The sequence below is a fragment of the Cornus florida genome, unplaced genomic scaffold (genome assembly GCF_030987335.1).
Source record: "Cornus florida cultivar Cherokee Brave unplaced genomic scaffold, ASM3098733v1 CherokeeBrave_3.0.0_Hap2_Chr08, whole genome shotgun sequence".
Lineage (NCBI taxonomy): Eukaryota > Viridiplantae > Streptophyta > Magnoliopsida > Cornales > Cornaceae > Cornus > Cornus florida.
The window spans coordinates 57,245,317-57,258,970 of NW_026775578.1; the positions used below are offsets into that span (position 1 = coordinate 57,245,317).

The 13,654-nt window shown below is 32.2% G+C and overlaps 1 protein-coding gene across 1 annotated transcript in view; it reads left to right on the top strand.

The window, feature by feature from the left end:
- The first annotated feature begins 8,815 nt into the window (after positions 1-8,815).
- LOC132270318 (pectin acetylesterase 9-like) overlaps positions 8,816-13,654 on the top strand; it is a 34,447-nt gene continuing 29,608 nt past the window's right edge. The window contains exons 1-3 of the mRNA XM_059771502.1: positions 8,816-8,945; positions 9,052-9,134; positions 10,165-10,294. Coding sequence (XP_059627485.1) covers positions 8,816-8,945; positions 9,052-9,134; positions 10,165-10,294 — 343 coding nt within the window. The remainder of the gene's footprint in view (positions 8,946-9,051; positions 9,135-10,164; positions 10,295-13,654) is intronic.

Sequence of the window (13,654 nt, forward strand, 5' to 3'; positions counted from 1 at the left end):
CAATTATTAATTATTTTATGTAGATTAACTCCATTTGCATGTTTTTATGCATTTTCAGGTTAAAGTGCAAAAAGGAAGCAAAAATGATGCCTTGTGGAATTTTGAGCAAAAAGGATGCCATTTCTGAATTTCTGGCAGCAGTGATCCTGACTTTTGTCGCCATTTTCGACCTAGCAAACTCAAGAACTAGACTTCCATCATAACATGAAAGATTTAGATCTCTGAATCAGCTTTCCAAATCTTCAAGTGGTTCATCATTCGGAGTTCGGAGCAGAGAGTTATGATCTTCGTAACAGAGGTGCGTAGAACTGCCTGGCAGCACTGAAGTACTGCCTTTCTCCCCATTTTCGACCAACCAGACTTGAGAATTGGGTCTTCATCAAAGCATGAAGTTTTTAAAACACTGAATCAGCTCTCTAAATCTTCAAACAGATCATCATTCGGAGTTCGGGGCACAAAGTTATAGCAGTTTTCCCAAAATAGGTCAGCGCTGAGCAAGAGGAACATGTTGCACATTGCACTAAGTTAGAGTGCTCGAGATCACTTTTCGAGTGCACGAAAATCAGGCAGATTGCACTCGGAAATGGCTCAATTTCAGCCACTTGCACATTGGTTTCCTCAATGCCATCTTCCTTCTTTATGAAGTGGTTGGAGGTGTTCCTTGGAGGAGAGAGAGGGTGTGTTGGAGAATAAAAAGCTACCCAAGGGCCACACATTATTTATCTTTGATTTTTGCAAGATAGAGGAGGGAGAAGAGAGCAAGAAAGGAAGGTGTTCTTGAAGCTAACAAAGGGGAGCTCGAAAATTGGAGATGGAGTTCAAGCTTCTTCTTCATTCTAAGGCTCCAATGGGTAACTAACTCCTCTTCTAGGGAGGTGATGAAACCCCTCCCTTGTAAGCATGTGTTAGTATAGTTTATTTTTGGGGATTACAATGTATTTTTGATAGTCTTTCCATGGTCAAGAGCCTCATTTTTGTTGTAATGAATGTTGAATGTTTATAAATGATTATTGTGAGTTATTCATCTTGTCTTGGATGGTTACTTTTCGTAATCATATTGCTTGCACTTCCATGGTGACAATGGAAGTTAGATCATGGAATGGTTTCAATGGCATGGAGTTAGAGAACCTAGATAGTTCATGGCTTAGGGTTTCCCTTTGATGGTCTATACTTGATTCTTTGCTTTATGTGCATCACCATTTAAATTAGGGCTTGATAATCCTTGACTTAGTAAGCATGTTCTAAGCTACATTTTAGTTTAGGTAGTTGATCATGTGAACCTTTGATGGTTTATTCTTGCCTTCCTATTTAAATGAACTCCTTGAGGATATTATAGCAACCTAGTATTGTTATGTATCATGACTATCATATATGTTGTTTTTCCCTTAAATTATTCTTAACCTAGCATGTGTATAGGGATGGAGGTGGATTCATTTCCCTAGCCTTCTTTACTTGTACTTCACTCCCTTGAATTCTTGCAATTTATTGTTTTATGCACTTTTAATTTCCTAGCTTAAGTGACATCCAACAAACCTCTATAAACCCCTTATCATTCTAAGAACAATTCTAGACACTTAGGTTGCCATAGACTAGCGCAGTCCCAGTGGTTCGACTTACCCGACCAATAGCCCTATTTTACAATGATTCGTGCTATTGCGAAGGTTGATGTATAGTTGATCAACCGATCAACCCGTCCTCTGCAATGCGGATCACACCAAGCCCGGGTCATTTTTGTGTCCTCAAACACCAATTAAGCTTTTTTAAAACCTAAATCCAGAATTAAATTTCTATTCAGCTCTTTTCTCATAATAGGTTTTAAAAATTCTATTATGTAGTTATTTTATCTATAGATTCTCTCTCATTGTGTCATATTTACTCACTGTTAATGACAAATTTTAGGTTTTGTACCCAAATTCCAAAGTTTCTCATTCTTACGTTTGAAGTTTGTTCAACTTTTTGTTTTAGCTCATGCTTGTTGATTTGAGGAATTATATAGTTAATCGTATCGGATTAATGGATTGGATATCCAATAAGTTAAGTAACGGATATGGATTCATTATATAAGAATTCGTCAGATTGGATCGAAATCTTTATTATGCTGATTGGATTCGGATCGAATCAACTATGATCCGGTCCAAATCCGATCCGTTTTAGGAGATGTGTTTTAGGCATGCTCCACTGAGCCGTCGTGTTCACTCTATTATTATTAAGCATTTTTAGTTGATAAACGAAGTAATGAATGGATCATTTCCACAAAGTTTAGAGGAGGACGGATCTGATTCTTGGGACTTGTTTTGATGTTTTTAGGATTTGCTCAATAATTTTCCTTTTAAATTTGTAAATTTATTTTCAGTGTAATTTATGTAAAAGTGGAGATAAAGATCACAAGATGAGCATTGTAATGTTATTATGTTATTTTGGTTATGATTATGATTTGTGTGTATCTTTAACTAATGAAGTGCAAAGGGTTAGACTTGACATAGTGTTTCTAAATAATGTAATGCATATTATATATATCCATATCCATCTATTTGGGGAAAGCTTTGGCACAAGGTTGAACTTTAGGATAATCTTCCTAGCTCATTCATAGCTCATAATAACCAAACCGACCATTTATGGGCATTCCGAGATCATTTGAGTGCATTTGAACACCCTACGATTGATCGGACTCTTGGAAATTAAATTTTGAGGCATGAAATTCATTTTTGGGTAGAATTTTGGCTTTTGGACGACCGTTCGCCCCTCCCCTACAACCGGTCGCAACCACTGTTCATGCATTGGACAATTTTGTCATCCGAACTTTCAACAGTCATAACTTATTCATTTTAAATCCAAATGGGGTAGAGCTCAAATTAAAGGGATTTTGAGTTAGATTTACAATGATACCAATCCCATTTTCAGATTCCCATCCTACTATGAGATATTTATATTTTAGTGAGACAATGTCAGGAAATCTCTTAAACTTAGTAGGGGTATTTTTAGGAAACATGACTTATGTCCTTAGAACCTATTAGAATGTTATGCAATAATCGTGATGGATTTAATGGACCTCATTTGACTTGTATTGGATCAAGTTATCCACCTCCCTTGTATAAAATGACTATTTTATCCCTAGTGAGCCCTTGGGTTCTGGCAAGGACCCAGACTTGCTTTCATCGTCGATTAATGACTCATCATCCGAGGTCAGGTTGTTACATTGACGAAGTCTTTGTCACCGAGGACGCGATCTGACCAGAGTGTGTAGATTAGGAAAAGGTCGAGGTTGTGCAACATTGACTCAGTAATAGAGAAATTCATAAGGTGGTTCCACTTGGGGTTTGTTCCACTACGCTTGTCGACATTGGTCAGTTTCCAGATGTCGAAGACCAATGCCACCATGTAAAGTCTATCTTGGTCATAAGATTCACATCATTGAGGCTTTTGACGGAGATAATTGTGATGTATAAACTGTGGCACCCCATGAATGTGTTATACGATTGAGAGCAATTGAAGAGTCAAGGTTGTGTGTATGGGAACTGAAAAAACGATGATATAATTTTTGTGTGGATTTCACGACTTTATATACAATGTGGTAAGTGTACATATAGAAGAGGGTTTCTTGTAATATATGTAAGAAAAATGAACAATCCTTCAAAAATTTAAAATTTAGTAAAGGTTTGGGAAGCTACAAAGAAGGACCACTTATGGAAATGAATAATTTTCAAAAAAAGAAAAAAAAGGAAAAATAAGATTTTGGTAATTAAGATTGAATATATTTTTTTGCTCTAGAGTGAAATTAAACTCATAAATTTGTGGCGGAAGCTATACAGTTTGATAAACCTAGGGTTGACGTTGATGTGACCACCTTTGGTGGGTCTCACTTCTGTCCACTGGTGGTGGAACATCCATTGAGGGTCTATGTTCTACCTTTCGAAGTTGTAAGAACGACGGCGGAGAAGAGGATGAAGGATCTAGCAGAGAGGAGTAGATGAACCAAGGTTAGGCATTTTTATTTTTTTCCTTCAGAAGTTCAAGCAAATCACACACCCACAATATTATTCATAATAAAGTTCAAATAACCATCATGTTGCTATGTATATACAATTTTCATTAATTAATTTGTATACAATAATCAAATTCATGTCATGGTATGATTAGAGGAGAAAATGGATTTCCCTAGCATGTCTAGGATTTTCCTATACCTCTTGATTCTTTTACAGAAAGAAATGTCACAATTATTCTTGAAAAGTAAGGTGTATGAGTATTTTTTTAAAATAAATGTGGAGTCATGGTTCGTCGTATTGTCCAATACGCGAAGGGACAGAGATAACATGCTGCCCCACTAGATTTTTATTTTTTTGTATATACATAAATTTGTAAAAATTGATAAAATGCCCCCCTAAAATTAATAAAATGACCTCTATGCCCCTGAATCCACTAAATTTTATTTTAATTTTATGCATATAATTTGTAAATATTTATAAAACAGTCTCATAAAATTTACAAATTAGCCCCCATAAAATTATCTATTTCTAAAAACGTCTTTAATTCTTTTTTTCCTTTTCCTTCTTATTTTTTAAATTTCATTTTGTCATCTTCAAAAACTTTTACATTCTCTTTCTACAATTAAAACCTATTTTTTCCTTCAAAATTCTCTCATATATTTTTTTTCTTTTTATTTCATTTTCTTCTTAAAAATTTATTTTTTCTTCTTAAAAATTTATTTTTTCTTGCACTCATGCATAATTTATGTGCAATAACCTTATTATTATTTTTTCTTCTCTTCTTATTCAATTTTTATTTACTTATTTTAATGCACTGTTGTTACAGTATTATATTTTCGGCCTATTTCAAAAAAAAATATTTTGTATTCTAAGTTCATTATACTGCGAACCATGCGTGGAGTACGAATTTACCTTTAAAGAAAATTATTTTATAAAAAGAAATGAATAAGTAGAATACAAGAATATATATAAAAATTAGAATATGAATATCATTCTCTTGATGTTTACCCAAGGCAACAATGTTTAAATATTAGCAACTTCAGGAGAAATGCAAATTAATTATACATCAGAGTGTGCTATAAAGAATAATAAAATTAAAGCGAATCACCTTTTTTATTTATTTAAATGTCGTGATATCTGGGAAAGATTTAAGTAAAGAAATGAATAGTTTATCCAAGAGGTCAATGCCTCTCAAGTTGGCCAACTTCAGAATCGGAATTAATTAATGGTATCGAATAATGGCAGCTGCTTCAATTAGAATTTTAATTTGTTCTCTATGCCCTTTTAAAGTGCGATATCTCTCAATCAAACACATATTTTAAATGTACTTGTATATATTATATTTCATTATTCTTACTTGGCCCTTGTAAAGTGCAATATCTTTCAATCATATATATATATATATATTTATATGTAATTGTATATACTACATATAATAGTATAATTTTGTGGTATAGACATGTAATGTATAGAGATGGCAAACAAGTTATTAGCTTTCAGTGATGAAGAAACAATTGGAATGCTTAGAGAGAACGGTATATATTACTTCCACAAAGCACCAGAAGATTTTAGTGGAAGTTACTTTTGTTCCATCTTTGTTACATTAAAGCAAATATTAAACAATCGTGTACTTAAAAGAACTCATTATTTTAAATGCCCCACTCGCGCAAGTGGACATGTTTCGAATTCAAAACTTAATTAATTCAGATAGATAAACTTCATTATAGTGTTCAATATATATATATACATATATATATATATATAGTCACGAACGAGAAACACCTACACACTATATTGTACGTATACAAAGTGTATAACTTCTTATACATTTTAAATATTGTATACATATAGAGTGTATAACTCTTTATACATTTTAAAAAATTACTAACATTCAATTTTTGAACAAATAAAGACATGAATGCTGAAAAAAAATTAAAGTTTTTAAGTATAACTGAATAAAAAAAAAAAAAAAAAGTTAAAAAATTAATAAAATGTGGAACATCCATCTGTCCACTGGTGGTGGAACATCCATAGTGGGTCTATGTTCTACCTAGTCGAAGTTGTCAGAGCGACGGAAGAGAAAAGAATGAAGGATCAAATAGAGAGGACGAGCAAATGAACCAAGGGTAATGTGAAAATTTTAATATAAATTCTGTGTCATTTGCCTGTTAAAAAGAGAGATCTGTGCAATAATATTTCATTTTTAAAGAAGGTCCGTATAATTTATTCAAAAATCTAGCCAAAAACCTAATAATTTTACTCTTCACCATATCATAAATTCATATCATTCCTATTTTTATATTTTGTTTTAAAAAAAAAAAATAGTTAAATGGGAGGGGGAGGGGCCAGTAGGGACGCAGTGAGAGAATTTAAATGGTGGTCTTTTGATAAATGGTTTTGGGAAAGGCACCCTGCCATTTCTAACGCGAAACAATATCAGTTTTGTCCTTTCAACATTTTTAGAAATCAAAAGAAGTAAATTATGATCCCCTTTTCTTCTCTATATTTAATTTAGGGCTAGTTTGGTGTGACGGAATGGAATCAATTAAGAGGGAATGAGAATGGTTTTTATTCCATTCCCATGTTTGGTAGGTTAAATTAAAGTTGGAAAGAGAATCAAGAGGCGAGAATGACCATTCCCACTATTTCATTCCATCTCTTTAAAAATAGAATGAGCATTCCATTCCCACATAGAATAAAATTAAAAAAATTATGACAAAAAAAACCATTCATCACGTCTTTGTTCTCTTCCAATCCATCCCTTCATATCAAATCTGTTATACTCTTTCCATAATCCAATAACTTATATATATATATATATATATATATATATATATATATATTCCTCTATGCATATGTTGCTTCATCACGGATTTGTTATACTCCTTTTCATAATATATATATATATATATATATAGATATATATATATATTCTTCGATGCATCACGTATTGTACAAAAAATACTTTGCAATATAAATAGATCAAGAACATTTTTTCCCTGTACAGTAATCATTGTGTGTTTTAAGGTAGTATTTAATTAATGGAAGGGGTGAATCAATTCCAATAAATAAATAAAGGAAGGATTTTTTTAGGAAGAAGATTTGTTATACTCCTCTCCATAATCCAACCCTAGCGCCATCATCATCTTCTCTAACACACAACGCAACCCAACCTCCAACACCTCCGTTCACGTGTCCAGTTTCTTTCTTCTTTCTACTTTCTCTCTCTATCTCTTGCCCCGATTTCATTATTACAAACCTCTTACTTACCCTAGATTGGAAAAAAATTTCTTTATTGGAAAAAATTTCTTTAGATGTTAATTTTTTAGTTAAATTTTTTATTAATGATAAATGTTATTTGGAGAAAACAATATAAATTTATTCCATTTTAATTTTTACATCAGTCAAATCATTTTTACCCATTCCATGTTTGTAACCAAACAAGAGAACGGGAATCATCATTCACATTCCATTCCATTCACATTCTATTCCATTCACGCACACCAAACTACCCCTTATAGTTTTTTGGAAATGCTCCAGCTTCCCTTGGTGGTGTTTGCATCATTTAAATTAGAAAAATGATTGAGAGTCCGGTATGACAATTCATACTTAATTTATGTGACCCGAGATTGATATCACCCTGATGTCATTAATTAATATCGACATAATATCTACATTCATCCAAATATAAGTATATAAAACTCTCACACATTATACTTACAATTCTCTCCTACATGTATACTTCAATTATGTTCTCTCATGGGCCATGGCCGCTTCCAAGATTCTTCTCCTACATGTATACTTACATTATATTCTCTCATGGGCCATGGTCGCTTCCAAGATCCGTCTTCTTCTTCTTCTTGTTCTCTCACATATTAAGGTAATATCTGCACTCCACTTTTCTCCAATTGTATTGTATTTATCTTTTTTTTTTATTAAAGAAAATGACAAAAATGTCTTTCAATTCATTAATGTACTATACCTTATTTTATAATGACATAACTAGCCTTTATACAACTTTATTATTATTATTTTTATTTTTACCTTCTTTAGTTCCTTCACTATTTTTTTTTCCAGTGCTATAGTTTCTTTTCGGAGGTCTCTCAAAGAAGATAATTTATTCCAAACTGATAATTTTATTTTTAACAGTCAAAAGAGATAATTTATTCATGATTATTTATTTATTTATTTATTTATTTTTGGGTGCAATCAAAACAAATAATTTATTCAACAAAGTTGATTTTTTTTTTTAATTTTTTTTTTAATCATGTCCAAAAGAGGTGACTTTTTTTTTTTTTTTTTTGTGATTTTTTGTGGTCCCATAAAATAATTTATTCAATAGAAATATATATATTTTTTATGGTATTATCAAAAAGATAATTTATTCAATATCAATATATATATATATATATATATATATATATATATAATCCTCTTTTTCTGTTTTCTTTTTTTATTTTTTTTATTTTGACAAAAGAGATAATTTATTCAATAAATATTTTTTTTTTGGGATTTTTTCCTGTCAAAAGAGATAGTTATTTTAATGGTAACTTTTTTATTTTATTTTTTATCTTGTCAAAAGAGACCTAAAATATTAAAGATGAGAGATAAGGAGAGAAATTTTTTAAAAAGTAATAATAATTTATTTATAAATTTAAGGTTTTAATTGTCCTTTCATTTAAAATTGTAATGTAAAAGTAAAAAAATGGAGTGACAATAGCACCTCCAACCTTTAAATTCATATTTTGTAAACACAATCCAATATATATATATAACCCTCTCTCTTCTTCAACAAAAAGAAGAATCCAACCAGACTCTCTGTGATTGATAAAATGACAATGAAATTGAGGGCTGCCATTAACTTTCTTTTGCTAACATGCGCTTCATGGTGCGTTTACTCTGATGATGATCGTCTTCAGGTGAACATGACACTGGTTCAAAATGCTTCGGCTCAAGGAGCTGGTAAGCCTTCAATGAAAATTGTATTTGAATTTTTTTTCTCTTGAATTACATTTCAGAAAATAATTTAAGCTTATTCTTATATATATATATATATATATATTGGTAGTTTGTTTGGATGGAAGTTTGCCTGCTTATCATCTTCACAGTGGATTTGGTGATGGAGCAAGCAATTGGCTTCTAGAGTTCGAGGTAATTCTTATTCTCGTTGGGGATATTTAGCATTTCTTTCTTGTTACCCAATCAGGGTTCAGTGACTCTTGAACCCTAGAAGTTGGAGGATGAGTTCAATCCAAACTCTCAGAATTAGAAAAAATGGTCTCACAAAAGTGTCAAATGATCCTGAAAACAACCTATAATGGCGTACCGGTGAATGAATTGAATTGAGTATTATTTTACTAACACAAGATATTAGCTCTCAAAAGTTAAATCTTTCAATGGATTCATTTTTGATAACAATTAACAATCCGAAACCTAAATTCTTCCCCAAAAAAAAAAAAAAAAAAAAAAATCCCAAACTTATAATTTATTAATTAAACAAATCGGGTATGAATTATGTGTTATGTTTGAACGGGCTGATAATAATCTTATTCTATATAATATAATATATATATATATAAAACAAATATTTTTTTCAAGTAACTCCCTAAAGTACAAACTGTCCATGCAATTAAAGTCAAACTTTCAGGTTAAATTTATCATTTTTTATTAAATATTTTTATCGTCTATATATTAATTATACTATTTTAATTTTACTGTCAGTATCAAATTTATTTAAAAAGAAATTAATTAATTAATAGAGATGTAAACCATTTTCTTAAAGGATTTAAAACTTCACTATTTATAATAAAAACCGTGTTTGAACTTCTATTTCCAGATTTTTTTTTCTTATTATTTTTTATTTATTTCAAGTTGCACTGCGTTTATTTCGATTTTGCAGAGAATTTTAAACCCTTTTACCATATGTTTTCTCTATTGAAATTTTAGGGTTAAAATGTGATTTGATTTGAAAGATTGAAGTTAAGAAACCAAAAACATCAAGTTTATTTATTTATTTCTTTATATTAGAATCATAGGTCAGTGTCACCTTAATTTGACCTAAAATTAGGTTATATTGATCAGCCTATGAAAGGTTATTAAATTTTAGCTACTAGGTCCCTAGCTGTTACACATTATGATTTTTAATTTCTCAATCATTGATCAACCTATTATTTTTAAATAGGGTGGTGGGTGGTGTAATGATATTAAGTCGTGTTTGGAGAGAGCCCAAACGCTTCTTGGATCAACAAATTACATGAACAAGTCCGAAGTCTTCTCTGGAATCCTCAGCAACAACGCTTCTCAAAACCCAGGTACATCATATACTGTCTTAATTCTTCCTTCAGGTTACTGTCAAATAAACTAATGCTTTGTTTGGAGTACCGAATGAATTTAGTTCAAATATTGTGTTCGGCTTAGAAAAGAAGCGCGGTTCCGCTTTTCGGGTGAGTGGAAAGCAGAATCGTGGGGAGCGGGCATGCCAGGAACTGCTGTCGTTTCAAAGTGGATATCAGAACAATATTCTAGTTAGAAGTTGTAAGGATAAGGCAATTGTATGAAGGTTTGGAATAACTACCTTCAAAGGTCTTTTTGCCTTGAAAAGGATTTCGGGACTTTTCTATAGCTAGTAGAAATGAAGACGGTATTAAAAGTGCAGGACTTGCAAGAAAAGCTATGGATTACTTACTGGAAAGTAGGAAAAATAAGTGCTTGACTTAAATTAGATATAATGTAAATACATTACAGAAATGTAAAGATACATGAAATGAAATAAGTAAAGGTACTGTTTGTTGTATGTATTAAACATGATTTGCAAGTTAAGCCTTAGTGCCCTAGTTATAGACTTTATTGCATGCAGTAGTTTGATGTAGCAGCCTTGGTAGCTTCCACTTGGCTTGGCTTCGGACTGCCAAGTGTCCCATGATCTTTTGGCGGTTGTAACCACCTTCTTCCATATTCTTCTTCCTCTTTGTTTCTTCTGAGCTTGACTTCAAACACGTCTTCCATGATTTCAAGTTTATGTATACTTCTAAAGTTAACTTTCCATTTGTCCTCTTCACAAACCTACGTGTGTCCCACGATCTCTTGCTCCCTTTTATTCTGCCGTCGATTCCTTCTTCATATTTCAGACATGATTTTATTAATTTAGTCTTGTCATCCATAATCTTCTATAACTTCCTTCAGTTAGTGGTAGTAGTTGCATGAAGTACCACCACTTCCAATTGATGTATTCTTGTTTGGCCAAGTGTCCCACGCTTCTAGTAGTCTTTTCCTTCTGCAGAAGCCTTCTTTCTATATATATCACATATATCATGCATATAATCTATATCTGTTATTTACAGACTTATGTTCTCCTCGGCTTTGAGTAACTTCCTTCCAGTTGGACTTTCTTTCCTGGTCTTCGTTTTCATGGCGTCGTGTCCCTTTATTTCAGCGACTTCTTTATCGTGGGCTGTATCTGATACAAATATATATATATATATATATATATATATATATATATATAAATCATCCTCCACGTCTCTTTTCTTCTACAAACCACGCATCCATGATTTTAGTAACCTCCCTCAACAAGACTTTAATTCATTTCTAGTTTTGGAATTCATGGCATCATGGACTCCTTTATTTCAGAAATCTCTTCATCGTGGGTCGTATTTCAGTGCTTGTATATATATATATATATATATATATATATATATATATCCAGAAATATATACTTGCCATTTTAAACCATCACCCACTTCCCTTTTTCTTCTGTAATGTTGTTGACTTAGCTAAAATAGTTGTTTGAATTCTTCTAAAAATAAGGAGAAAATCCAGCCCACATTTTGCTTGGTCAACTCTGGAGTTGTCATAATGGGAAACCTTCCTTTTACTTAGGATTCTTTGAAAACACGATTTTTCCATAAACCTTCAATAATAACAACTCTTAAAAGAATTGTTATACTATGGCTAACATTGTGGTAAGCTCAGTAGAACTCACCACGTGTTGAGAGCTAATTGGTTGAATTTGTCTTAAGTAATTGCATGAAGTTGCACAGTAATATTTCCATATAACTTCTATATTCCAAATGGGAAAATGTGGGCCATCGTTTTAAAGGTGACAAGTCCTAATAGAACTCACCTCTTTTTCTTTTAAGATAAAAAACTTCACATGGTAAGATTGTACTGGACCACTTGTCTTTGATTACTACGTGAAATTAAATAGCTCTAATACTCCAATAATAACTGTTAGTATATATGATACCACGATTTATGGAATGACTTACCATAATAGCAGAGATTTGACTATGCATATGTTAGCATATATGATAGCCACGATTTATGGAATGATTTACCATAGTAGCAGAGATTTGTATAAGTTGTAGAATATGCCATAAAATATACTTTAGAATAGGTTGTGATTTGATTTAGATTTAATTTAGTTTTCTTTCTTGTAATATGAGCATATGCTCTTTTTATCTATAAATATTAGAGTTGTGAATGAGTAATTCATCTCATTCAAGCCTTTACGCAATTCTCTCATTTATCTTCTTTTTATATTTCTACTTGGTATTAAAGCCAACACATTTCCACACCTTTTAGCAGCCTTACTACTTGTGCGATAGCCACCTTAGGCTGTTTGTGACATCGTGTGACGTTGCCTATACATGTTTTTCTGTGTTGTTGTTTTGTAATCGAAAACAGATATTTTTAAGTTTTACAATTTCTGTTTTACTCTTCTAAGGTTGAGTTAATTGGAATCGTTGGTCTCTAACACCTAGAAGGGCTTGGGTAAAAAAAAATAATAGTCTACAAAGAGGTTCCGGATATTAAGAAGGAGGTTGTTTGGCTATATATAAGTGGGCAGTGCTCTTTAAAAAAGGTATGTATTTGGATTCTTCGGGAATAGTCTAAGGAGACATTGTTATTGTTTATTGTCTAAGGAGACCCTTTGATTTATTAACAGAATTTGTGGTATTTTTAGAGTTTTTTTTATTGTCATGTGATAGATTATCAAAGATTCAGTGTCCTCGACTATTAATTTTATTGGCTCATATTTTATGGGTGGTGGTGCCATTTTTCCCACAAACTCATAAGAAAATCCAAGACTTCAAATCACCACAGTGAAGTTAGATGGTTCCAACTATTTGATTTGGGCACAGTCTGCCAAGATGTTTATTGGTGGCAAGGGCAATATTAGCTATATTATTGGTTCTGAGAAAGAGCCAGTTGAGTTAGAAAAGGCATATCCACAGTGGTTTGCAGATAACGCTATGGTTATGTCTTAGCTAGTCAATTCGAAGCAACCAAACATAGCTGTTGGCTATATGTTTATGAAGATTGCTAAGCAGATTTGTCATTCAGTTTAACGCACTTATTCTCAGAGGCAGAATAATGCACAAATTTTCCTAGGGCGAAATATCACTAGGATTTCTCAAGGTAACTTGACAATGTCAAATTACATAGCCAAACTTCATGCTATTTAAGAGGAGATGTCATATTATGATTCCTTCCACTCTTGGAACGATCCAGATAGTGCAGTTTTATATACAGGGATTGTGGAGAAGAATTGAGTGTTTCAGTTTCTTGTCGGGTTGAACGACGAGTTTGAGTATGCTTGTGATCATTTATTGGGCTTATCTTCATTCCCCACTTTTGAGGATGCATACTCCTATGTGCTATCAGCTGAG